Consider the following 24,777-nt stretch of genomic DNA (forward strand, 5'->3'; position numbering starts at 1 on the left):
ACTTCAGTAATAACCTGAATATTACTTGCATTTCTTCAAGGCTAAGAAGAGTTCATCCACACTACGGATCAGTAACACAAAGTCTAACGTGACGATTTCAAACCCAACAGAATCGAGTTCACAGCACAGGCGTGAAGTGTTCAAGTGGATTAATTAAAAAGAAAAAACACACGGTGGAAAAATTCAAGCCCAGAGCAAATCCCACATTCTCTTCAAGAGGGCAAATCCTGGAGCAGAACACGAAGCCCTCAGCTTTAGCTGCACCACAGGGAGCTCCACATCAGCTGCTCCTTTAGATCCATTTCTCTCTGCCACACAACTGCCCAGCTCACGCGTTACCGACTGAGTCCAAGTGCAGCGTTCTGGGAGAACCACGGCAAAGAAGGGAGACAGAGAGCTGGCAGGTGAGATGCAATCGCGTGAGATCTGAGGGAATGTTGGCAACATTTTCAGAGTTAAGATAACGGAGAAGCTCCTACAAAGCTGAGATGCCGCCATGCTGTGCTGTGCAGCCAGAACAGAACATGGCAGAATTCCAGGAGGACTCCGGGAAATCCTCTCTGCTGAGGAGCAGTCTGAAAGCATGGGCCAGCATGGAGGGACCAACAGATTCAAAGCTTTATTATTTTCTTTTTTAATAAAGTTAACAGTAAAACAAAATCCACAAGCCTTCCCTTCCCCGAGCTGGTTTCCTCTTCACACACAAACGCACACAAACTGAGGTCTCCAACCGAGAGAAATGAAACTGCTCTAAGTACAATGAGACATGATGGAGGAAGGAGTCTAAGTATGTCCGTATTCAAGGCTAAAAGCAGCAGAGCAGGTGTGTGTGTTTTAGCCAAACTGGAAAAAGAAATTCCCAGGCCCAGAAGCTGAAAAAGAAAATGAGAGATGTTAGTTCAGACAGTGTGGTTAAACAGCAGCCTGCAACGGCTCGATGCCGAGCCCGTAATTAAATAAATTAAATTAAGCCACTTGGGCAAGTAGGAGAGAGCTGTTCCACACATTTCCAGCAGCTGAACCCCACAGATAAGAGTGGACCACCGACAACACGGGCAAGGCAGGCTCTGCAGGCAAGCTGACAAGGATGAAAGCAAATGGTACAAGAAGCATGCAAGACTTCCCCAAACACACTCAACGAACACCCAGCTCCTTATATGGACACTAACACTAGGAAAGTGCTGAGAGCTTGTGCAGTGCTGCATGAAGCCCGACCACGCCTGAGGTTTGAAGGCCTTGAGCAGCAGCATGCTCTTCTCCATCAGCACAGCAAAGCTGGGGAACCTCTGCTGCTGGGTGAAGCAATCTGTGCACTTACCACTTCCAAAGCCAGCAGCAGGACACCTCCACCTACCTTCAAAACTGAAGCCTCCCGGCCCACCAAAGAAGGCCTTAAATATATTATTTGCATCGAAGTCTACAGGGAAGAAAAGGAAGTTGTAAGGTGAAGTGAAACAGACAGTTACAGCTTTCAGTTTAGAAACTGCCTCTTAATTGAGAGTCCATAAAGCCTTTCACAAAAAGCTACGGACAAACAGCTTTGTCACTGTAACAGAGCAGCACAGAACACTGTGATACTGTGCTGCAGTACAACACGGGACACACCAGTGGCAGAAAACAGGTAAAAGCAGCATCTATCAGAGCTTATCTCACAGAAGCAAGCTAAGGATTTGGGATAAGCCGCATTTTGGCACCCACAGAATGTGTGAGATGTATTTATATATCCTGTGAAAGACAGGAGCTCCTGCGGAGTGGCACCTACTGGCCAACAGCTCAGTCAAGGACAGCATCCACCATACAACCCTGATTATCTGCAGCTTTCAACAGTACCTGCCATTCAAATACTCCCACAGACCAAAGCCAATTTGTAGGGTTATTACAGAAGGGAGGATACCATAAAAACTTACCTCCCATGTTCAACCCATCTTCTTCTAGATCCTGTCCACTGTCATAGCGAGCCTTCTTCTTGGGATCTGACAAGATGGTAAAGGCTTCACCAACCTCCTTAAACTTCTTCTCCTCTTCCTTCTGTACTTCTGCGCTCGCCCCGCTGTGTCGGTCTAACAATATGAAGCAGGAAAGAAACTTTGTGTTTCTACTGTGAATGGGAAGCTGCAGGCACCCCCAGCTCCCACAGAAGGCATTTTGGATGTCCTGGGTCACATCTGTCCATGCACTCCCAGCTCTGAGTGATGGCTGCGGGTGGCTGTGCATGGGGCAGGAGAATCAGAGCAGCAAGACGTGCTCTGAGAACATCTGGATACCTGGATGATGCATTAGTGCTCTTTTCCTGTAGGCCTTCTTGATCTCATCTTCAGAGGCATTTTTGTCGACCCCGAGGATTTTGTAGTAGTCTTTCCGTTTGCTTTTTTTCAGTTCCATCTGTGCATTCTTTAGAAGCTGTTTGTGTTCTGCAAAGATGTGCCAAAGGAAAGCAGCCTTAGAGCATCACACACAACCCCCTGCTTTAACAGAGACTGACAGAGCAAGACTTGAGGTGACCTGAGCTGCAGTAATTCAGTGCCACAAGCACCAACCACTTGCATTTCCACTCAGGCAGCTAACTGAAGTCTAACAGCATGCTGAAGGCTGTTTCCAAATGCAGGTGAACATCTCAATGCTACTGAACCAGCATTTGTCAGACAGTGAAGCACAACAACTAAAGCTACTCCATTTCATTTCAGGCTACCAAAAAAGCCAGATGACTACTAGGAATGATAACCATATTCAGCAACAAAAACATCTGCCTTACTGAGAGGAAACGTGCACAGAACACAGACATGTTTACCTTTTGTTTTTTCTGTCTGATAAACTTTTTCATAGTCTCTTACAGCATCTTCATATTGCTCTGTGTCCATGTAACTGGGGGAACAATGATTGCCAAGGTGTTACTTCACAGAAAGCATCAAAAAAGGGGCTCAGTCACAAGTTTTCTGGGTAGATACGAATTAAGAGAAATAGACGCACTGGGGGCTGCAGAAAGAACCTGCCAAGGGTAACAGCTGCTGCAGACCTTGGGAAACCTGGCACAGGAACTTCTCTGGGCTCCAAACTGAGGCCGTCATCTCACTTGTTAACACGCATTCTACTTTAAAGGCCTTACAATTATTTATCCAACAGCAGGAATTAATGGCAGCCAGCAACATTTCGAGGAAGCCGGCACAGAGCTGCACGCTGACAGCCCTGGTCAGAAGCGACAACTTTGGCACCTCAGAGAGGATGCTCCTGCCTGCTGGCATTTCAGCCCCACTCACATACTGACAACTTACTGTGATTTAGAAGTCTCCAGAACAAACCTTGCCTAAACACAACAGACAGGCAGCCCCAGACACGTGCAGGCAGGACAGACCACGTTCTCCCATCTCCCCAGCACCATACAAAGAGGTTTGTATGGACCTCTGCAGACACCACCTTTTATTCATTTAAGCTTCAGATTTGTTGCCGTGTCACCTATTGCTGTGGGGAGGAGGTTCCCATCTACAAACCTGCCCAGCACATCCAAGACAAACACCTACTTACCACTGTGCTCTCCTCAAGTACGCCTTAATATACGTCTCATCCAGTTTTACTGCATTCGTGCAGTCATCTATTGCTTCTTCAAGTTTCCTAAGCTACAACGTCAGACAGAAGTGAATCCCAATCAGAGAAAAACAAAACTGCTGAATAGCGTTGGGATTTTAAGCAAACGAAAGCACAATCTCCTCATTACAAGGAAGGAAACAAAAAAGGATGCCTTTACTCTGATTAAGATAAGGCCACACTACATTCCTCCTCCCCCTCCCACTCCAGGCAGCCCAAGCATTTGAGTTTTGTTTCTTTAGGAGTCAATTTCTTTAGCTGCCTGGAACAGATCCAAGTATTGTGCAAACACAAGAACTGGAAATCTTGCTGACAGCACTGGATGGCTCCAGCTGCCCCAGGAGAAGGGCATGCTTTGTAGAATAAGCAATCTGCTACTTATCAACCACGTGCTGAGGAATAAGACCTAAGATAAAAGATCACCTGCACGACGAGCACTTCTTACCTTTGAATTAACTGTCCCCCGGTTGCAGTAGAGTTTGGCATTTGTTTTTATGTTATTAGGATCTATTCCTAGTGCTTCTGTGTACAGTTCATAAGCTAGTTTGTAGTTTCCTTCTTTAAATGCTTTATTCCCATCTTCCTTCTTTGCTTTAAGTGCTTTGGCATTCTGAAAGACAACACACCTTGGATAAGGACAAGCTGAGTGGTTCTGAGGTATCACCTTATCTTACGGGTGGGATTCCCCAACCATAACCATTCTAATTTGCTTTCAGACACCGTGACAGGATACAGAAGTCACAGAGTTAAGGGGCAGAGAAAGGACTGCTTCAGCAGAAGTGTTCTGTTTGAAGAAGCAAACCCTGGTAGTTTTGCAGTCCCAGCCCCAATCCCACAACTTACACGGCAGGCTAAACATGCTTTCTCGTGGTCAGGAGCCATTCTGAGTGCCTGGACAAAGAACTGCACTGCCTTCTCAATACAGTCTTCATAATAAAGGCAGAGACCACGGACATACAGAGCATCTGCATTGGTTGAGTCCATTCGTAAGATGTCACTGTGATAAACACACAGATTTGGAACAGTTACCCTACAGCACTTTTCCTCTCATCAACAAAAGCATTCTTCTTCTGCTGAGATATTTGGGGGACTCATCAGATCTGTGGTAGGGATATAAAAAAGTGCATGAAGTTGCTCAAGCAAGACTGCTGGATATTAAATAAGCTTAAGAAGAGTTTCCCAGTGAGATTAATTGGAAGAAGGATGAATTCATGTAAACTTTGTCATCATTTGCATCGAGGATTTTTTTTTTTTTAAATTTTATTTTTTTTCCATCCTCCGTTGCTTTAGGCTCTGGAAACAGACAGCATGCAGCACATACCACTTGTTGGTACTCAGTCTCAAGACCTTAAAGATGCCTACCTTGCTACAGACTGTGCTTCTGGGTAACGACCCAGCAGTGCTAAACATTCAGCCTTGAGGATTTTGAATCGGTGACAAGCAGGAGCAAACTCCAGAGCACGATCCATGCAAAACACAACCTGATGGGAGAAAAGCAAACATCCAAAGGCTTAGTCTGAAAAACTACATCACTACCACACGTGAGATTCCCTGTTTGCCTTTGAGCAGGACGGGAAGTGTGCAGGTTCCTCTTTTCTGCTGGATCCACACTTCATTGAGAGCAGTTTTTAGTGGTGGTTTTTTTCTTCTTTGCTTTGTTCTAAGAAGGGCTGTATGTTCAAGGTACGAGGGCCCTGCTATGCTACCATGACACAGCACTGGGCAGAAAACTGAAGGAACACCTGTAGCTCAAAGCCTTTAACTCCACTGAAATTGCAGGCCCCAAAGAAAAGGCCAAGGAAGACAATTCTGCCCCTGTTTCCTGTGTTACAAAGGAGTGTGGGAGGGACAGAAATTCAATAGACTGAGACAGTTTGGACTGGACAGAACACAAAAAAAGTACAGAGCAGGGACTGATCTTAGACTGGTCTGACTGCAGTGGGCAGGGTGATCTAATGGGCCTTTTTCCATCCTTGCCTCTCTGGAGGGACATCTGCAGGAGAACAGGGTGATTGTTCCACCAAGGTTCATCTGCTTTCCCGGCCTGTGACATCACGATGGTCTGCTGTGGGAAGCACTGTGCTTCAGACTGAGAAGCCAAAGGCTTCTGGGTGAGAAAGGAGCAAGAACAGCACTCCAGAAACAAAGATCACATTTCATGCAGGTCTTCCCAGTGAAGTGAGGGGATAGATGCAGAAGCTCAGAACAAGCAACACAGGCAGGGCGATTCCTACATGCAATCCAGACTGACCACACACCCCATCTGCTCCTCGTAACAAGGTGGTGCACAGCTGAAACACTGAGCTTAGCTTAAGAGCCAGCAGCCCAAACAATGAGCTTAACACATCAAATAGTCTCCTTTCTACAGACCTCACGTGCATCTATGAAACAGTTTCACGAGAAGTGTTAAGTGCCTTTCAGATTTCATGCTGTCACTTCCTGTCGTATGGGGTCAGTAACGGCTGCATCCCATTGCAGTCCACAGCAAGAAACATTTGGGGACTTAACAGAGAATGCCCAATGTAGATCTGATTACTCCTTCACTGACCCTCACTGTGATGCTGAGGGGGAGAGCCCAGCTAGCAGGAGACAGGGGGGTGAGATGTGCCTCTACCTGACCTGGCCAAGTAAGACAGTCTGCTCATGATGCTGCAGGAAGCAATCAAGTTCATCTTACCTTCCTGAAATCTCGCTTCTCAAAATCCACTTCTGCTATTTTTTCATACTCCAGCACTGTACTGGCATTCTTTAGCTAAAGACAGGAGCACACAGTAAGTGTTTCTTACAGTCATAAGCAAAAACTGCTGCAGACCACAGAACAGATTAGATCAATATTTTTGCCAGCATTAAAATCATTTTGAAGACAAGTGACCTCACTGGTAGCCCAGGAAAACATACACATGTGAATGATAACCAAAGAAGTCGCAGCTCTCTACGTGCTGCACCACTCATTTCCACACTTCCTTACCATCACTCTCCCCTGGGTGCTGGCGAATGACCAGCTTAGCCTCCAGCCTTCCTGCCAAGAAGACAATCGCACACAAATAACTGTGCCACTAATTGGTCTACTGAGAAACAGCTAAGGAGACTGCAGCACCACCTCGTTTCTTTTCATTCTGTCAAGGCACACAGGCATTACTAACCAGTTCAATCCATTCCTTCTGACAGCCCCACCTACAGGGAGCGTTTCAGTTTCTCACCTCTTGCTGTGCCTGAGTGTTCTTATGATCCAGTTCTAAAACTCGTTGGAAGCAGCGGCTGGCAGCCATGGCGTTCCCAAGGGAGAGATGGCACTTCCCTTCCCGAAGATGGCCCTGAGAAGACCATTAAAAGGGAGCTGCAGGAGCAGACAAGCACCCCGACGCTAAGAAATAAGATGATTCCCACATACCCTTACGAAGCTGTCATCCAATCTGACAGACTGCTGAGCATCTCCCAGTGCTTCTCGGAATCTCCCCAGCATCATGAGGGTGGCAGCTCTGTTACCATAATAACTGGCATTGTTAGGACAGGTATCTGGAGGAAATGGAAGAGCACCTGCTGTTAGTTAATGTAAGCAGCTAGACAGCTTGTAGAACATACTCGAAAGGCATGGTGGGGTTCCAAAGAACCACATTCCTTCCCAATTTATGTCTCCCAATGGCTTACAAAGATGCACGATGGTTCAGAATAGAAGCCATAAAACCATTGCTTCTCTCACTACACACAGGCTTTATGTCACACAGAATAGAAGTCAGCAGCATTTAGCCTGACAGCACTGCTGACCCTGCATTAGATGGAAAACCGGATTGGTTTCTGGCTAAAAATATCTTCAATGGAAGAGAAATAAAAAACTGCTGCAAATCACCCACGTTAGCACCAACTTGCATAATCAATCCAGGGAAATTCTGCAAAGTAATTAAACCAACAGAAAGTTTTCACCCAGTCTGTGCTGTTAGGAACCCCGCTGGTGTATCTTCAAATCAATAACTGGTTTTGATTCTTAGCCACTGTACTCAGCAGAGATTATCGTTACCACCAGCCGCTCTCACCTATGGCTTTTGTGTAATAGTTGTACGCCTCGTTGTAATCCTTCTTGGCGTAGTACGCGTTGCCTTGTTCCTTGAAGGACTCTGCTTCCCTGAAGGAAGAGAAACGAGGAGCAGCATCAGCACACGTTCTGACCACCACCAAGTCTGCCATCCCCGAGCAACCTCAGCCTGGCCCGAGCGTGACCAACAGCCGCACCGACTGCTGCAGGACCGGCTCTGTTCATTGCTCGGGAGGAAAGAGCTCAGCGTCGGTCTGGCTCTCAGCTCAGCACCCGAAGGGGCCACCAACGCGGAAATGGCGCCTTGGCTGAGCAGCACAGGGCACAGCAGAGACCGAACACAGCTGTGAGCAGCGTTCCGTCCCAGACGGGACAGAGCCGCCTCTGGAGCTGGGCAGCTCAGGTGCGCACGGCTGCCCAACAGCCCGCTCCAGCAGTGCTGCACAGCCTCAGCAGCCAAAGGAGTCAAGGAAGCGAGTGCTGACTTTCAGAAGCAGTCCCACGTATCTGAGAAACGGGGCCAAGAACAAGTTCTGTGCTCAAAGAGCTAAATCGAGGAGGAATACGGGTGCTTCTCCTTGAGGCTTGCGTGGCACTGCCTTGGCAACAGGTCCAGAAATAGTCCTCACACTCAAGAGCGAGCATTTGCAGAGACAATTTAGGACATTAAAAACATACAACATATGGTTTAAAGCTGCATCCTTTAAACTCTTGAAAGCAAAGTTTCCCCCTAATGGAAATTAAACCCTTCCCCACCTCCTCTTGCCTACCTTCACCGTTTTATATAAGCAGCCCAAGAGGGAACTTGCACCACAGTGCTGTGAAGCTCAACTCAGTTGTGACGAATTCACTGATATCATCCACTTGCTTCTCCTCAGCCAACTCCAAAGCAGTGCTGCCCTCACTAAGACACAGATTAATTCCTGCATCCCCTCCTGAGCCTGCAGGAACTGCCTGCCCTCTGCCCAAAGCACCAACAACCAGAGATCATCTGCGCAGGGGAAACAAACACAGCGTGGGAAGCGCAGCTGAAGTTGACCACCACAGATCACCTCGCTCCTCACTGACTGCCAGCTGCTCTGAGCAAAGCAATTGCTGAAGCAATGGAGCAGAGGCCAAGGAGGCTGAAACAGCCGTGTGAGAGCCCGGCCTGCCAGGCTCAGATGCAGGCTGCTTCCAGGCTGGGCTGGAACGCCAGGCTTCAGCATTTTCTTGCGAGAAGGACCCAGAAGCGAAGGTGCCTTCACATCCCTGACCGCAGCAAAGCTATTTACAGGAAATGCAGCAAACACGACCAAAGCAGAGCAGAGAAGTGTGAGGACGGAGCGAAGAGTCGCATGGTTTTTATGCGCAGCTTCCCCACACAAGTTCAGAACAGCCTGGTGCATCAACGGACCCCGAGGCTGAGCAGCTTTTGCCCCGCACAAGGTTATCAATACTGGCACTGCATTGGTACAAAGCTGCCAGCCTGCCCCCCTCCCAAGGACAGACCCACGCCAGGGCCTGAGCAGCTCCGCCAGCCTACCAGGGAGAGAACAAAGGGAAATGTGTTGAAACCAGTGAACATGTTTGTAACCTCATTCCGGCCTGCCATTGGCCATTCCCACACAACTGCCTCATGCAAAGGGTTGTTTGCACAGAAGAGCCACAGTTGTGCCAGCTGGCAGGACAATAGACACAGGGTGCTGCTGCTCCGGGGCCGCAGCGAGCGATGGAAGCGCACGGCACATACCTGAGGTCTGGCTGCCAGCCGCACGCAGTGGAGCAGACGCAGCCCCATGTAACTCTGCAGAAGTCAAGCGATGGAAGCGGAGCTCCGTGCGGTGGCACGCCGACACGCAGCAGGACGAGCCAGCAGGAGGCTCAGCGCGGGGTTCAGCAGCTCCCAGCGCTCCCCCCGTGCCCCAGGAACTTGTCCAGCCGAGGCAGGGCCGGCCCCGCTCCACGGCTGCAGCAGGAAGGTGCTCACTGCTCCCCCAGCAGCTGACATGCGCTCGGTGCTGCTGCCAGCACAGCTCTGGGCTCCTCTGCCATCAGGGCTGGCAGCAGTTCTGCGCTTGCCGGGTGGATTTGTGTTGCTGCTGGTGGGACCCACACTTTGTAGGGCTACAAATGGCCCCAGCACGGCGTTTTCTGTTACAGATCACACGTTTGTAAGGCAGTGGAAGAGAACAGCTAGCCATTCGGCACTACCTTGGCAGCAAGCATCTTAAGCAGAACTTTACTCTAATTTCTGTAATAACAAATGGAGAAGAAAATCGCAGATCTCGTTTAAGCTTCGCTCAGAAGCTCTTTGTTGTAAGGCCTGAAGAAAGGATGAATGGCACTAATGGAGAACTCACCCTGAGCTGCTCCAGCAGCACACAGCCCAGCCCGTGTCCCTCAGCAGCATCACCTGCCATCGTCACACTGCCATCAGACATCAGGAGGTCTGGCTGCTGGAGCTCCGTTGGCCAACACTACTGGGAAGAGTTGGGGAACAGAAGGAGGAAAGCAGATGTGTGGCGAAGCAACCTCCACAAAGCACAGAACTGCGAGAGCAAAGGTGTGAACACAAGAATTACTCATTTCTACTCTTTTCTTGGTCTGTTTCCCTTTTAAGCCTTAAGCATAACACAGACCCATACACCAGCAGCTCACAGTGCCTCAGCTAACGGGGCAGAAAGGAAACACGTGGATTTCTATTGCCCACACTGCTTAAGGCCTAACGATGGAAAAAAGATCACGAAAGGAAACCCAAAGTCTCCAGAGCACGAAGGCAGAGCCAGCTGCTGGAAACGCAAGGCTTGTGGCCTCGGGTCCCAGACACAGAACAGAAGCATCTCTCCCCAGTTGTGCTCCATTGACACTGAAAGCACACTGAGCAAACAGTCCTTGTTTACCACGGTCTCCAGCTATAACAAGAAGAAATGCAGATCTCCTGATATCACTGGTAATTGTTTCAATCCAAACAGATGCTGCAGCCTGAATGAGATCATTCTGCATCTCGCACTGATGTAGGCTGCATTCCCCACTTGCTACTTTTGAAGCTGAAGAAGAATCATGCTTTGCTAAAAATATGACGCAGGCTGAATGAAGCGCTTTGTTCGCAGTGGGCAGAGCTCCTCAGGCTCTGTGCAGCCAACACAGAAGACAGGGAAGAGTCACACCAGGACCTCGGGAAGAAGCTCATCTTTCATTGCGTGCAGCCGGGGCTCACGAGGAGGGCTGTTTGCTGTAACTCTCCCTACCAGCTGGTCACCTTTTCTCTCCTTTCAGAACGCTCGTCACAGCCTCCAATCCTCCCCCCGGCCTCCTGAAGACCTGCCACGTCCAGGCAGCAGCAGCACCCTCCTGCCATCCCAATGCTCCCCGCTCACCGTGCCCTGCCGACAGCTCAGCCCTGCTCTCTCTGCAGGCAGCAGAGCTGTGAGGCACCACCATCCCATCCCATAGCACGATCCCACGGCTGCTAACAGCTCCTGCCTCCTCCCCGGCACTGGCAGCCCCCACACACCAATTGCAGCTCCCCCTCCTGCTGCAGCTCGCAGCAAGGAACGCACAGACCTCCCTTCCAGCACAGCTCACCTTCCCATGGTCACAAGCCATCGGGACCTGTGCAGGAAGCAGCTCGCAGGTCTGGCAGTGCTGGCACAGCCCCGCTGCAATGCTCTGTGCACACAGGTGGGTGCCTGCAGAGCCGTGCTCTCAGAGCTCAGACACACGGAGCAGCAGCAGCAGCACCACTGCTCAGCTCAGGAACTCCTCTCCTACTTCATCTCCTGCCTCCATTACAACACACTGACAAAAAAAAATAAATAAATACATGGGATTTAAGGGACGCTCTGAAATCCCTGCCGGAAAACACGAGTACCTCGTGGTCACCAGGGCAGTCTGAAACCACAAAATCTAAGGGAATGGGAATTTTGACTGGGCCAGCTTCTGCCTACGAGGCATCCAGAGCCTCACAAACCTATCAGCCCCCATCTCCTTTGGGATGCCCGAACCCAAAGAGCACAGCTGGCTGCTCTGCGCAATTCTAGCAGAGACTTTTCCTTAATAGCACATGGTGCCTCCGTCCCGCAGCTCCCCTGTTGGATTCCAGACGAGATTCTCAGCTGTCAGATGTTACTCAGCTGCTTGGGTAAAATAAGTTGGGTGATCTCAATGCAGCTTACATTGGGCAGATGTCTAGAGCTTAAAATTAGCTGCTGCATTTCCCACTGGACATACTGCAGCCTTCCCTCCTTTCAGGGCACAGAACTGAAGCCAGGCAATGAACACACACCTCTTCCAGGCTGGGTCGTACTTTGTGACTGAGGAGCCCAAGCGAAGGGAATATATATCTATCCTTTCATGTCAGATTCAGAATAGAAGAGCACAGGTGCAATACCAGGTCCCCGGTACAAAACACAACATCACAAAACACACCAGGCTCACCCTCAGGAGATGTTCTCACACTGACCACAAGGCAGTGGAGACCACATGGGAGGCAGAGCAGAACAGCATCCATGCACACGTTGCTCTGCACATCAGCACCCCCCACTGAGCAAGCAGTGCTTTGCTCCAGCTGCAATGCAGCAGTGAGAACGAAGACATTTACATGCAGAATGATTTAGAACCAGGGAAATCTCAAGCCCGTACATACAGACACCTGCTTGGATAGCCTCACCAACTGAAGGGGCTGCCCTGGGACCCGAGTCTTTTGGGAGAGCAGTCAACAGAAAAAAAATCACAGACATTTAGTCCAGAGGGTGCACAAAAAAACCATTCTGTCCTCCACACACAGCCCAGAGCACACCCAGTACCTGAGGACAAACAGCCACAGCAGAGAACAGGAGCAGAGGAAGGAGCCAATGCCCCTGCAGCACTCAGTGCCAACAGCCAGATGAGCCCTGAACGTTAATTACGCAGTTATGTAACGCACCTTGCTAGCACAGCTCACCATTAACCCACTTCATCCCAACAGCAGCACTGCTGATGGCAGGGCTGAGTCTCAGCGTTTGGGAGCGCCCACAGAAGGCCCAGCACCACCCAGAGCATCGGCTTCCATGAAGGCCTGGATGCAGGAAACCTGCACGGTAAGACAAGGACATCACGCGAGTCACCCTAGAAAAGATGAGCCTGAGTTCAAAACAGGCTTCAATTCCAAGCACCAAACACCTTTTTCATGCTGCATACGGAAATTACCTCAGTCAGACTATCCAAATGCTCTGCAAATGTATGGGAGGTTAAACATCGACATGAGGAGCTTCTGCCATTCCTCATATTACCCTAAGATGATAATTACACGTTCACAAGACAGGCTGGATCCACAGCCTGGGACGCTCCAGTGCGCAGTGAGAAGCAGAGCAGGAATCCTGGAACAGCCCGTACCCACAACCAGAGCCCTACAGCCAACCAACCCCAGGGCCTGGCAGCACTCCTGGAGAGGCGGCCCAGGACGTTTGTAATTATTGCAGCAGCTGACTGGGATGCAGCTAATTTCAGGTAAAACTGCAGCAGAAAGAGCCTTCCTGATCATCCACACCTGACAGCCTCCAGGCAACATCTGTTGGACTCATCATGACCCGAATTAAGGCCAGGTCTGGAACCTCCTCTTTGATTTCTGCACAATTTACTTTGCGTGGCAAATTTCACACTCATTGTTTTATTGAGGTTAACGACGATTTCCTGCAGAGGCATCAACACATCTGAGTTCTGCGGCAAAAGCACCGTGAAGGCAGCACTCCGTCCAGATCATTTCACAATATTTTCCAAATGATTTGAGATACCTCCCAGAAGAGGCTGCCGCATCCTCCGGCACTGAAGAAAGCGGAGAAGGATCCGGTCCTGAGCACAGCGACAGAACACAGAGCTGCCAGGAGGACGACAAAGGAATGGTCCCCAGCAGCACCGCGCTCCTGGATCAGCTGGGCCACAGGAGGGACGGATCCCAGGGGCCAGAAACCATTTAGGAAGAAAAGGAAGTGACTTTTGGGGACGGATCTCTCCCTGCCTGCAGTGCAGCCCCCACCCAGCAGATAAAATTAATGCACTTACATCAACCCCCTTCTGTCAGGACCCTCACAATTCATGCTGCCACAGCCAATAATTATCCTATGACTGCACTCTATTCCTGTCCCTTAAGCCGCCGGTGAGCGAGCAGTTCGGCATGTTTACAGCTGTTCAGAAATCCTGAGCTCCACTATTACCACTTTTATTTTTATTAAGCCGCAGAGAACAGAACTGCACATTTAGTTTCTTTGTTTAAGGGCCAACCCTTGTCTCTCTGTGCCTCAATTCCTAAAGAGAGGTGCAGAACACAGTAGGCTCGGGGCTGACTTTCAGCAGCAGTTCAGTAAGGCTTTTCATTTATTTTTGTGCTTTCTAACAGAATCTGGCCCAGTCACATCATAAAGGCCACGTTAAATCAGATTCCAGAGAACGCCTGTGCAATTAATGCCAAGTGCCTGCAGAGCCCTTGCGTGGTTCCTGATGTTTTACAAACATTAAGCACCTAATTAAGCCTCCAGCCATCCTCCCTAATTTGGTGACTATCACTCTAATTTGCATTAGATCACTTGAGAGATAGAACTTGAGCAACCACTGTAAGCCCCGAGGGCCGATGCGGAGCAGAGATGCCATCCCCAGGACCCTGCCCTGTTCCGTCGGTGAACAGAACATCACCTCCTGCCCGCACACTTCTCTTTGAATCCCAGCAACAGAACGCTGTGAAAGCACCATTAAAACCCAGGATTACACAGCAATGCCCGTGAGCTGCAGCACCGGCCTCATCACGCCAGGAAGCGCCTGGTGACCCAGGCTGGCTCTGCTCCTCATGGCTGAACCCCTCAGAGCGGGGCAGGGACCAAACCCCCACCCCAGGGCTGCTCCCTGCACCCAGCGAAACTCAGGAAGGAGGAAGGAAGGCTAATTAATGTCAGAGCCTCCAGCACGGCTCTTACATCTGGGTATTTTTAACATTTCGGTTGTCATCTCTAATCAGCCCCAGGGAATGGATCACACAGCAGGCTTCCCAGCTCCACGGGCAGCGCAGTTTGGCAGTGCTGCACACACAACACGAGTGCCTCCTCAGCAGCTCTTGGTTCTGCTCCTCAGTGACATCACCAGGAAGCTCCGTCCCAGCACTGCTCCTGGAGCCATCCATTCCTGACGGCACATTGCAGCACGAAGCACCGCAGGCTCACTCTGAGAACTGCACTCCTCAGAGGAACGCTTTCAATTTTGTTTCTCCCGATGATTTCGCCGACCAAAGAACGGTCGCGAGCAGCCGCCTCCCTCCCGCAGCAGCAGCGCCTGGGAGGTGACGAACATCCAGACCCGCACCGCAGAGCGCAGCTGCCAGATGTTCCCCATCGCATCACAACACGGCGCGGCGACGGCGGCAGCGGGCCTGAGGGAAGGACACAGCGCGGCTGGCAGGGCGGAGCAGAGCGCTCCAAAACGGAGCGCTTGTCAGAACCTGGAGGAGTCACCCGGGGATGCTGCTCAACGGCCTCCGAACGACTCTCCCCGCACACAGCGCTGCCGCCCCGCGTGTCGAAAACCACGGCGGGCGGGGAGGGCAGAGGAGCGCCGCGAGCCGGGCCCGAAGCCGCCCCTCCGCTCCTCCTCATCCTCGGCGACGGGAAGCGGCGCTCGAGGCGTCACCCGGCCCCGGGACGCCCGGCTCTCGCAGGGGGGCACGGAGCGGCGGACGCGGCGCACGTACGGCCGGGGGCGAGGCTGACGGAGCCACCGCACAGCCGCAGCCCCGCGGGGCCCGGCGGGTCCGGCCCGGCCGCAGCGCCCGCCGTCCACAGAGCGCGCCCCAATGCGGCGGGGTGCAGAGGACGGGAGAGGGCGGACGGGCCAGGCCCGGAGAGACCCCGCAGCCCCCGCTTCCCCGCCCCGCGCCGCCCTGCTACCTGCGCGCCTCCTCCTCGCTCTCGGGCTCGCCGGGTCCCTCGGGCGCCGCCATGATCACATCGCACTCGGCTGCCGCCGCCATCTTACCGCCGGGCCGGGTGGGGGCGGAGCGCGCGGGCGCCGGAAGGGGCGGGGCTTCCGGGACGGCGGCGCGGGCTGCCGGGAGCGGGGCGGGGCCGGACGCCGCGAGGTGCCGCGTTCCGCCGCCGGAGGGCGCCGTGGCGCCGCGCTCTTTCCGCCGCCGCGCAGCTGGGAGCAGCGGCGCCGCCCCGATCCGCGTCCCCCCATCCGCGTCCCCCGGCGGAGCCCCGCGCGGTGCCGCCCCGGCGGAGTTCGTTGGGCGGATCCCCCGCGCGCGGCTGCGGGGCGGCGCTGAGGCGGCATGGGGAAGAGCTGCAAGGTGGTGGTGTGCGGGCAGGCCGCGGTGGGCAAAACCGCCATCCTGGAGCAGCTGCTGTACGGAAACCACGTGGTCGGTGCGTGCCGGGCTGGGCGCGGGGCTGTGCGGTTCCGGGCCCCCCGTCACCCCGCTGCCCGCCCCGCAGGCTCCGAGATGATCGAGACCCAGGAGGACATCTACGTGGGCTCCATCGAGACGGACCGCGGCGTGCGCGAGCAGGTCCGCTTCTACGACACGCGGGGGCTGCGGGACGGCCTGGAGCTGCCCAAGCACTGCTTCTCCTGCACCGACGGCTACGTGCTGGTGTACAGCACCGACAGCAAGGAGTCCTTCAAACGAGTGGAGCTCCTCAAGAAGGAGATCGACAAATGCAAAGACAAGAAGGAGGTGAGCGCTGCTGCTGCCCTTCGGCGGGGGCTGCCGTGCTGGGCGGCTCTTGGCTCCGATTGCGGAGGGCCGGCCGCGAAAGCGGCTCTGTGCGTTTTGCTGCTGGCAGAACAGCGGTCTGCTGCTTCGGTTGCTCCATAAGGGGCTGTTGGTCTTACCGGCGCTGACTGAGATCTCGGCTGCCCAGGTGGGACTTTTCCTGCAGGGCTCTGCAGTGCTGCATGCACAGCTGCTCGCTGGGCCCTTCCAGTTTGGGGCTGGTTTGAAACAAACCCAAGCAGAAGGGTGAAACTGCCCAAAGAAAGGTGTTCTGAAAGGGGGAATTATTTGCGGGCAGGGCCTGGCACAGAAGGCGTTGCCAAAGCAGCACTGCTCAGCTCTGCCTTCATTACCAGCTGGGGTTTTTTCTCCCTGTTTGTGAACAGGTCACTATCGTGGTTTTGGGCAATAAATGTGACCTGCAGGAGCAGCGCCGGGTGGACCACGACGCAGCCCAGCATTGGGCCAAGGGTGAGAAGGTGAAGCTGTGGGAAGTGTCCGTGGCTGACCGGCGTACGTTGATTGAGCCCTTCATCTACCTGGCCAGTAAGATGACGCAGCCACAAAGCAAGTCTGCTTTTCCCCTGAGCCGCAAGAACAAGGGCAGCGGGTCTGTGGATGGCTGAGCCTCGTCTTGCTCTTCCGATGCCACCTCCTGTCCCTCACCTCTCTCCTTCCCTTGCACGTACCTCCTGCTGAGCCTCTTTGGTGCTATGGAGCCTGCAGGAAGCCTGGTGGCATGAGGAGTGGGCTTCCCAGGGCTGGGGATGGTCTTTGAGGAGGAGAGAGGTGACCCATCTCCCTGTACTGACACGAGAGCTGTTTTCACTGCCCAGGCCCTGCCAATGTTAAGGCGCTACAGGAAAGCCAGGATTCACCAAGTGCACCCCTCTGCTCTCAGGGCACGGGCTGACACCTGGGGGCTTCGTGCTGCCCCTGAGGAGGTCCAGCAGCCTGGGATCAGCTTCACATCTGAGTACAGCAGGCCATAGGAAAAGATTTCCCCCTCTCAAGAGCTGCTCTCTTTTGTACTGATCCAACATGAGAAGAACCCATTTGAGGGCTGTGCCTCCCCAGTCTCCTTGCTGGACCCCAGCTGGCTCTGCGGTGCTGCAGCTTTGTCTCAGCAGGTTGCTCCTTACCTGGCCGTGTCCTCTGCACCCCGACGTGCAGGAATATTCAGTCCTTGGCCAAGCTGCATGCAGGTGAGCCTCCTGCCCCAGGAAACGCACAGTGCAGAGCAGGGCAAGGTGCTGTTCCCGAGGGCAGGCTCAGGCCCCACATCTCACAGTGCACAGCACACTGCTGTGCTCTTTTGCTGAGGGCAGACCCAGTCCTGACCCGGGAGGCGGGGGGCTGTGCTCAGCCCTTGCACACGCAGGGGCAGCTCTCACCACCTCACGGTTGTGATGCCTCAGAACCACCACGAGACAAAGGGATGCTGTCCCAGTCCTGCCCAGCAACACTTTGCTCCCCTTGGCAAGTCTGGATCTGGGAAAAAGAAATGATGAGAAAGCCCTGGCTTGTTTATACTTGTTCCTTTTATTTACTGAGTAACACAATAAAGCGATGAGATTCGATTATCAAAATATTTTCCTTTTTTTTTTCCCCAACAGTTATAGTACATCAAAAATATACAATGAACATTACAGGAGGGGTACTGGCCAAGTCCCTAGAGTCTGTTATTCCATTTTTCTGTGTTTTTTTTTTGTTGGTTTTTTTTTTTGGAATCAAACTTCACATCACTCCAAGGTTATTTACAGAGGGGCACGCCTTACTGAGCGCTATGGACTATGCCCTACTATCTAGCACAGCATATGCTAAGTCAAAGGCAGAAATGCTTTGGATTGCATGGGGGCAGGGAGGGGTCTCTGGAGGCGGAGGGGATGCGATAGAGGCAGGATGTTCTTATGCAGCTCATTGCAGTATTATTGTTATTAGAAGGAATGGCTTTCAAGGGTTAAAGTGCCAAGTGTAGGAGTGTATCAGGACTCCACTGGTGGAGAGGTGACAGGAGCAGCCACTGCTGGCTCCAGCACAGGCTTTTTAAAACAAAATGCAGGGGGAACAACCCAGTGGTGCCCAGCTGCTCCTGCAGGCTGCAGCACGGCCACAGCTGCCCTCTGCCGCAGCCAGAGCTGAGAGGAGGCCTGGAGAAGAGCACAGTGAGACGGGTACGGTGAGGGCCTGGGTGGCTGCAGGCTGCTTGGCACTGAGATGCTGTCAGAGCCACATCCTCCTGCTGCCTGCGGGCCCCAGCCAGCCCCCATCCTGTCCTGGGAGATGCGGGGTTGTCTCCTGGTCTGGGCCACACGTGTCCCCCAGGCTGGTGGGTCCCACTCCGTGTCCCTGCTGAGGCCACCGCTGCAGAAGCCTTCTGCCCTCCGCTGCTCTCTTAAGCTGGTCTCCCCACCACCTCAGGACCTCGTGTCTACTCTGATCTTTCCATACGTGATCCCCCCTCCCTTGGTGCCCTCTCTCCCCGTCCCTCCCTGAGGTAGAGGGAGATGCCCTGAGCAGATAAATCCATACCCACATGCTTGTTTGTACTCTTCTGCATGGGTAACACAGCAGCAGCACTCCATGGGGCAGCACTGCCCGTGGTGTGAGCAGAATGCCTTCTGGATGTGGGAGCTGAGCTCTGCGCCAGCGGGACCCAGCGGCTGCTCCCTCCATGCAGCACTCCCTGCTGTCACCCGAGGTTCCCAGCTCTGGGAACAGAAGCATTAGGTGGCAGCAGGTCCCCGTACACCTCCAAGACCTCATCCTGAGCACTGGTGGTGCACACTGGGCAAAATCCTCCTGAAATTCACGTGTTGCTTATGGCCAAGATGTCAGATATGTGCGCTTGTGCGTGTAGATTCCCAGACGTGCAAAACCACCTCATCCCAAGGGCTGGGCAAGAACACAGCCTCGTGCCGGGATGCTGCAGAGGTCTCTGTGCCAGCACCCGGCCTGGGGATGGGAGGGGACAGCACGGCAGAGGAACCACCTGCACAGAGCTGAGTGTTGCTTTGTGTCCTTTCTGCTCCAAACAACACCCCCAGCCCTACAGACTGAGCACCAAAAACGTAGACAGCAAACAACGAGCCAGCTGCTCCCGTGGGATTGCATAGATCGGGGCGGGTCGTCACTCCAGCATGAGGTCCATTTGGGCTGTGACTTTCCTGCAGGTTTCTATTTACAGCAGCACTGGGAACGCAGAGAGCTGCAGGTACAGTTTTCAGATCAGGTCCTCGCTGGGCCTCCTGAGCACAGTGAAAAGAGAGCATCTGAGGGAGGCTGGCAGTGCCTGCTCCTTCCTCCCTGATTGTCTGGGCTGCCAGGATGCCTTCGCTTGGCAGAGTCACAAACTCCTTGGAAGCTCCTAATGGGGATGGAGCGGATGGTGAGCAACGACAGCGCCTTCCTCTGGAGAACCAAAGTGCTTTGGGGACATTCACGAAGCCTCACAGCATCTCCCCTGAGGTAGGGGCAGGATTGTGCCCCCCGGGGTGGGACTGAGGCGAACAGCCGGCATCAAGCAGGGCTCAGAGCACAGTGTCCCCTCCTTCCCACCTCAGGGAGCGCAAACCAGATGGGAGCAGAGCCTGTGCCCAAATTCTGTGCTTCTCGGGATGCCTGGGAGAAAGGCTGTGTGCTTTCAGAGGGCAGAGGAGGGAGTCCCAGGCTTTGCCTATTGCTCTCGGAGTGAGGATGTGACCACCGTGGCCTATGGCTCTTTGGCGTGGGACAGATGAGACCAGCGGGGACCAGGGCTGCTCCACCCCCGGGGGACCAGCCAGCTCCTCTCCTCTCGATCTGGGAACTGGGAGGCAGACAAGAAGCACAGCAAGGTCCTGGTGGCTCCAGCACCATCCTCACCCCACGTGGCCCAACCGCTGCGGGGCCAGCATGGGCAGGGGGAGCGGCAGAGGGGGCACGGTGGGGCTGGGCTCCGGCGGAGCGTCGTGCACCAACAGGAGCCAGCCGGAAGCAAAGGGGAAGCCTGGGTCGATGCCTACTGCTACGGTTTCCCATCAGCCAGGAGAGCAGTCAGTGCCCCGCGCAGCCCCATGGCACGGCCGATGGACCCGGCGAGCGGCTCTAATAGGGTGCGAAGACGATGGGGCCCGGCGTGGTGCGGACGTGGGCTGGAGGCGTTCGGAATAGGGCTGGTCCGAGGATCGGGGCTTGGAAGAGCGTGGTGGCAGCGGCCGGGCGCAGGGCGAGAGGCCCAGGCATGGCGCACACAGCCGTGGTGAGCGGGCTGGGCAGGAAGCGCGTCGCCAGCGTCTTGGTGAGGTGCTTCTGCAGAGCCAGCTTGGACTGCGGGAGGGAGAGGAGACCTCATGGGGGCTGCAACAGCTCAGAGCAGCCCCTGCAGCAGCCCTGCGGTGTCTGCAGCAAACACAGAGCGCAGCCCCGGCACTGGGAGGCCCCAGCCCCACGCTCTACCCCAGCTCCCCCTGCCTGCTGCTCCCCAGCTCCTAGGCTGGTATTTCTGCCAGCTCCCCACCGCACCAGGCAGGGAGGCCCAGGTCCCTGCAGATAAACGTCTGGGCTTGGTTCAGCTGAACTGTGCCAACCCCAGGCACTCAAACAGCACAGCTGTCGGCTGCCAAATGTGAGCCAGGTGGAAGGACCCCAAATACTGCAGCTGCTCAGAGTGCTGCTGCCAGAGGGCTGAGCTCTCCCCGTGCTTTCCGTCACACGAAGGAGAACCAGAGCCTCCTCTCAGCTCCACAGTCCTCCCCCAGCGGGATCCGTGGGGTGCAAGGAACGGAGGCTTTGAGAACAACAGTGTGTCTTATAGCAGATGTGTCATGCAGTTGGGTGTTGCAGACAGCCAGCGGGTGGGTGATTTGCTGGGAGACAAATACCTTGAGAATACTCACTGCGAGGGCAGCGTTCTTCTGCAGCTTGTTGTAGGGGCTGTACTTGGGCTTGGGCGGCTTCCCGGCCAGCCTGTCTTTGTGCCGCCGGCTGCTCATGTGCTGCAAGAGGACAAGGGCCAAGCGATGGGCACCACGGGCACAGCTGGTGCCCTCTGACCCCCCCAAACCTGTGTTTTCCACACAGCGGGGAGAACCCACAGGGCTATGGCAAACACATGCAGATCCCCTTGGCTTAAGGGAGGGATTTCAAAGGGATGAGTCCCGTAAAACCCAGGACTTAAGAGATGCTCCTCTCCCACGGGCGTCGTGCTGACAGATGCTCACTGAAGCTCTGTGTTTCCCAGGGGAAGTGCACATCTGAGGCTCAGTGCTGTTACCTGTTTGAGCTGGGTCTCGGAGTTCACGTAGATCTCGCACACTTGGCAGTGGAACGCCTTGTTCTGGATGTTGATGCTGCCCTTGTTGCCGATTCTCTTGGCTTTGTGCCCTGCCCGGGCCAGCAGTTTCCCCCGGCCGCGCCGCAGCTGGGCGCTGTGTCCTTCCAGCATGGATTTGTGCTTGGCACCTGGGGACGGAGAGACGCTCAGCAAACACCAAACCCTCCGTCCCTCTGCAGCAAGACCCCGTCCCATCCCATTCCCAGCCCCTGCCAGACGCTCCCAGAGATGCCTGCCCCCAACTCCTTCCACACGTCAGACCTTCAGAGAAACGGCTGTTTTCAGCGTGTCCGGGAGCCGTCGCCATCCCCGAGCATTAGCACAGCATCCGCACTGCGCCCAAGGTCAGAGCGGTGCCGGCACAGAGCTGGGAGGAGCTCGGTGGGGCCCCGGGGGGGCAGGAAGGAGAGCCCCAAATCCCGCACACCTGGGGACGGAGCGCTGCGTCCGCCCCTTCCCAGCGAGGGCTGGGGGTGGGCAGGTAATTCAAGCCCCCGCTAATTCCTTCTATTTCTTAAGGCGTTAAGCGAGGAGCCTGAGCTCGGCGCTGCGTGACAGCCGGAGCAGCAGCCTGCGAACATTTTGTTTGTTTGTTCTTTTTCCTCAAATCAGCGCCCGTCTTTGTAACCGGAGCTGACAAAAGCCAAAGGACACGTCTGCAGCTAAGCCCTGGGGCGGGGGCTGCTGGCTCCCAGCTCCCGCTGCGGCGGGGGGGTGGGGGGGCTCCCCCCGATAGGATCGGGGCTGCGCGGGCTGAGCATCGCGTGCAGATGGAGCCGGCGCTGCAGAGACTGCGGCACTGCGGAGCTGGGGGGAACCGGGGTGGGACTCGGGGGGGCTCGGTCGGGGGGAGACGCGCTGTGGGGCTCATTCGCTTCCCCACGCGGCTCCCAAAAGGCCGCCCAACCCCGGGCTGCTCCGGCCTGGTCCTGGCCCTCCCACTGCTGCCAGGTTAGAGCTGAACTGCAACAGAATGCAAAGCGGCCTCCAGTCGCTTCAATAAATCTATCTGAAAAGGTCTTTAATTAAGCTACACGAACAATGAGGGAGCTTCTGATCTTGCTAGAATTCACTTCTTAAGCCGCAGCGCAGGTAAAACACCACCGCTCGTGTTTGCAAGCCTCCTTAATTAAACCTTTTTAATGAAAGCAACATTCATTAACGCAAGGCCGCGTGGCTCAGCGCGATCCCGCTCCCAGGCACTGCCCTTACCCGTGTTGTGAGCCTCCAGCTGGGACAGCGAGTTGACGGTCACCTTGCACGTGGGGCAGTACAGGTGCTGCTTGCCCTTCCTGCCCTCCTTCTCGCTGTCGGGCGCTGAGCCGCTGCTGCTGCCCGACTCGGCCGTCTGCGCCTCCGCCCCTTGCGCGGCCGAGGAGGTGATGCTGGCGGCGTCGGACGCGGCCTCGGACGGCTCGGAGGGCGGCGGGGAGCCCAGCGGGGCGGCGCTGCCCGGCAGCTCTGCGGGCGGCTGCTCGGAGCCGGGTGGCAGCGCCACGTCGGGGCCGTCGCCGTCCGTCTCCTTGTGGTCGCTGGGGGGGGCTGGCGGGAAGGGAGGGAAAAGGGGGGGGGGAAAGAAATCAGCCGAGGGCGAGCGCTGTCTTTTCCCGAACGGGGATTTCAGAAAGCAGCCCCGAGCCTGGCCCAGGGGCTCTTCTCTGTTCTGAGAGGGGTTCTGCCCCGGTGCTGCATCACAGCTTTTATCTGCAACAGCCCTGAGTGTGCGTGCAGGCACCTACAGACTCCACGGTTGGGCAGGGAAGACTTTGTTGCCACAGCCATTATCTGTGTTTATAAACATCATCCAGAAAGACCAAACACGGGCAAAGCACCAGCGCACTGCAGGGTGAGAGCTGCAAACAGGGGTGGGTGCTGCAGGGCCGCACAGCAGGGCCCCAACCCCCAGTCCCCAGGCAGGGGCTCAGGGCGCTCCTCCCACAGTGTGCAGTGCTGCAGGTGCAGCAGTTGAGTGCAGCCCTGCCCATACCTGCACCGCTGGGATCCTCACCGCCCTCCAGACCGGGGGTGAAGTCAGCCGTGCTGTCCCTGCCCACGGCCCCCACTGCCTTCTGCTTGCTCTTCATGGCCTCGATGGCTTTCAGCCTCCGGGCGTGCTTGTGGCCTTTGTAGTGGGCTTCTGCCTGGTTCTGTGGGGGAGACAGAGGGGAACACTGCATCGGTGCTGCAGATGGGCAGAAGGATGGGCAGACGGACGGGTGGGTGAGGGGCAGTCCTGGCAGCGGCAGCTCAGACAGCCCCCAGCACATGGCCGGCTGCGCAGCACACAGAGCAGTGCCATCCGCCCCTGGACGTGACACACGTGGCCAGGTGTGGCACAGAGCTGCTTTTCCCCTCTCAGGACTGCTCTGCACGCACGTGCATTCAAGGTATCGTTGTGCGAAGCCACCGCTGCACTGCAAGGCCAAGATAAGGATCCCACTCTGATTAAATGCACCAAGCCACTTCTGAAAGAAGCCTTCAGATGAATGTTTGGCTTCAGAAACGTACAGTGCTGTAAAAATAAAATTAAAAAACACATCGGTGGGGAGGACACATCTCCCATTGTAACCCAGCGGGCATCTAACATGCAATTTACATTCACGGGCTCCTTTCTCCCAGAGAACGCTGAATAATGAAGTGCACATCGATGGATCCACGCCTGCACGGAGCAGATAAAAACATCCACAAAGAGAGGAACCCACACACTGGTGTACTGAGCAGTCACAGACAATGCTGCATTGTCACAAAAAACAACCGCAGTTGGGCAATTTATGGAAGCTAAATCCAACGTGAATTAAGACACTACTGCTGAGCAGCACGGATTAATTTGCTCCCAGTGTCGGGGGAGCAGCTTTGCCCACCGCATCCCGAGGGCAGGGAATGGTGGCTGGGAGCCGGGCGGCGCGGGTACGTGGGAAAGAAAAAAAGGCCCATCCAAGCGCACGGGCTGAGCAGAGCCTCATTAGCAAACACAATCAACTTCCATCAGATAACGCGGTTCGGACGGGGCTGCAGCGCAAGTAGGTCACCAAGCACGGCGCTGAGCGGTGATTTGCAGCCGTCACGTCGGGCCGGGGGAACCCGATGGAAGCGCAGCGCAGGAGCGGCCCCGGGGCGCGGGGTCAGCGCGAGCAGCGC

The 24,777-nt window shown here is 54.8% G+C and overlaps 3 protein-coding genes across 5 annotated transcripts in view; 1 reads left to right on the top strand and 2 right to left on the bottom strand.

Annotated features, from left to right (window-relative positions):
• Positions 1-596: 596 nt before the first annotated feature.
• Positions 597-15,654, bottom strand: DNAJC7 (DnaJ heat shock protein family (Hsp40) member C7). The gene is made up of 14 exons (XM_085211050.1): positions 15,499-15,654; positions 7,611-7,699; positions 6,971-7,095; positions 6,780-6,893; positions 6,257-6,331; positions 4,942-5,060; positions 4,423-4,576; positions 4,025-4,189; positions 3,520-3,611; positions 2,789-2,862; positions 2,265-2,411; positions 1,908-2,060; positions 1,355-1,417; positions 597-872 (listed from the first exon to the last, which is right to left on the bottom strand). The coding sequence occupies exons 1-14, from the start codon at positions 15,579-15,581 to the stop codon at positions 835-837; spliced, it is 1,491 nt and encodes a 496-aa protein (XP_085067176.1). The 5' UTR covers positions 15,582-15,654; the 3' UTR covers positions 597-834.
• Positions 15,655-15,736: 82 nt separating this feature from the next.
• NKIRAS2 (NFKB inhibitor interacting Ras like 2) lies at positions 15,737-17,914 on the top strand. 2 transcript variants are annotated; one of them, XM_085211056.1, is made up of 3 exons: positions 15,737-15,975; positions 16,045-16,286; positions 16,712-17,914. In XM_085211056.1, exons 1-3 carry the CDS (start codon positions 15,882-15,884, stop codon positions 16,949-16,951), a joined length of 576 nt encoding a protein of 191 aa, XP_085067182.1. In that variant the 5' UTR covers positions 15,737-15,881; the 3' UTR covers positions 16,952-17,914. The 2 variants fall into 2 exon arrangements, with proteins under 2 accessions (XP_085067182.1, XP_010723027.2); XM_010724725.3 differs by having other exon boundaries at positions 15,737-16,286.
• A 130-nt stretch (positions 17,915-18,044) lies between these two features.
• The window catches only part of ZNF385C (zinc finger protein 385C), a 37,206-nt gene continuing 30,473 nt past the window's right edge, over positions 18,045-24,777 (bottom strand). Inside the window, exons 4-8 of one of the 2 annotated variants that reach the window (XM_085211051.1) lie at positions 23,627-23,786; positions 22,852-23,181; positions 21,580-21,767; positions 21,188-21,301; positions 18,045-20,633 (exon numbers count right to left, since the gene is read on the bottom strand). In XM_085211051.1, coding sequence (XP_085067177.1) covers positions 20,412-20,633; positions 21,188-21,301; positions 21,580-21,767; positions 22,852-23,181; positions 23,627-23,786 — 1,014 coding nt within the window. In that variant the 3' untranslated portion in view covers positions 18,045-20,411. The remainder of the gene's footprint in view (positions 20,634-21,187; positions 21,302-21,579; positions 21,768-22,851; positions 23,182-23,626; positions 23,787-24,777) is intronic. The other variant, XM_085211052.1, reaches the window with a different exon arrangement.

Source organism: Meleagris gallopavo, chromosome 29, assembly GCF_905368555.1.
Source record: "Meleagris gallopavo chromosome 29, MGAL_WU_HG_1.1, whole genome shotgun sequence".
Classification (NCBI taxonomy): domain Eukaryota; kingdom Metazoa; phylum Chordata; class Aves; order Galliformes; family Phasianidae; genus Meleagris; species Meleagris gallopavo.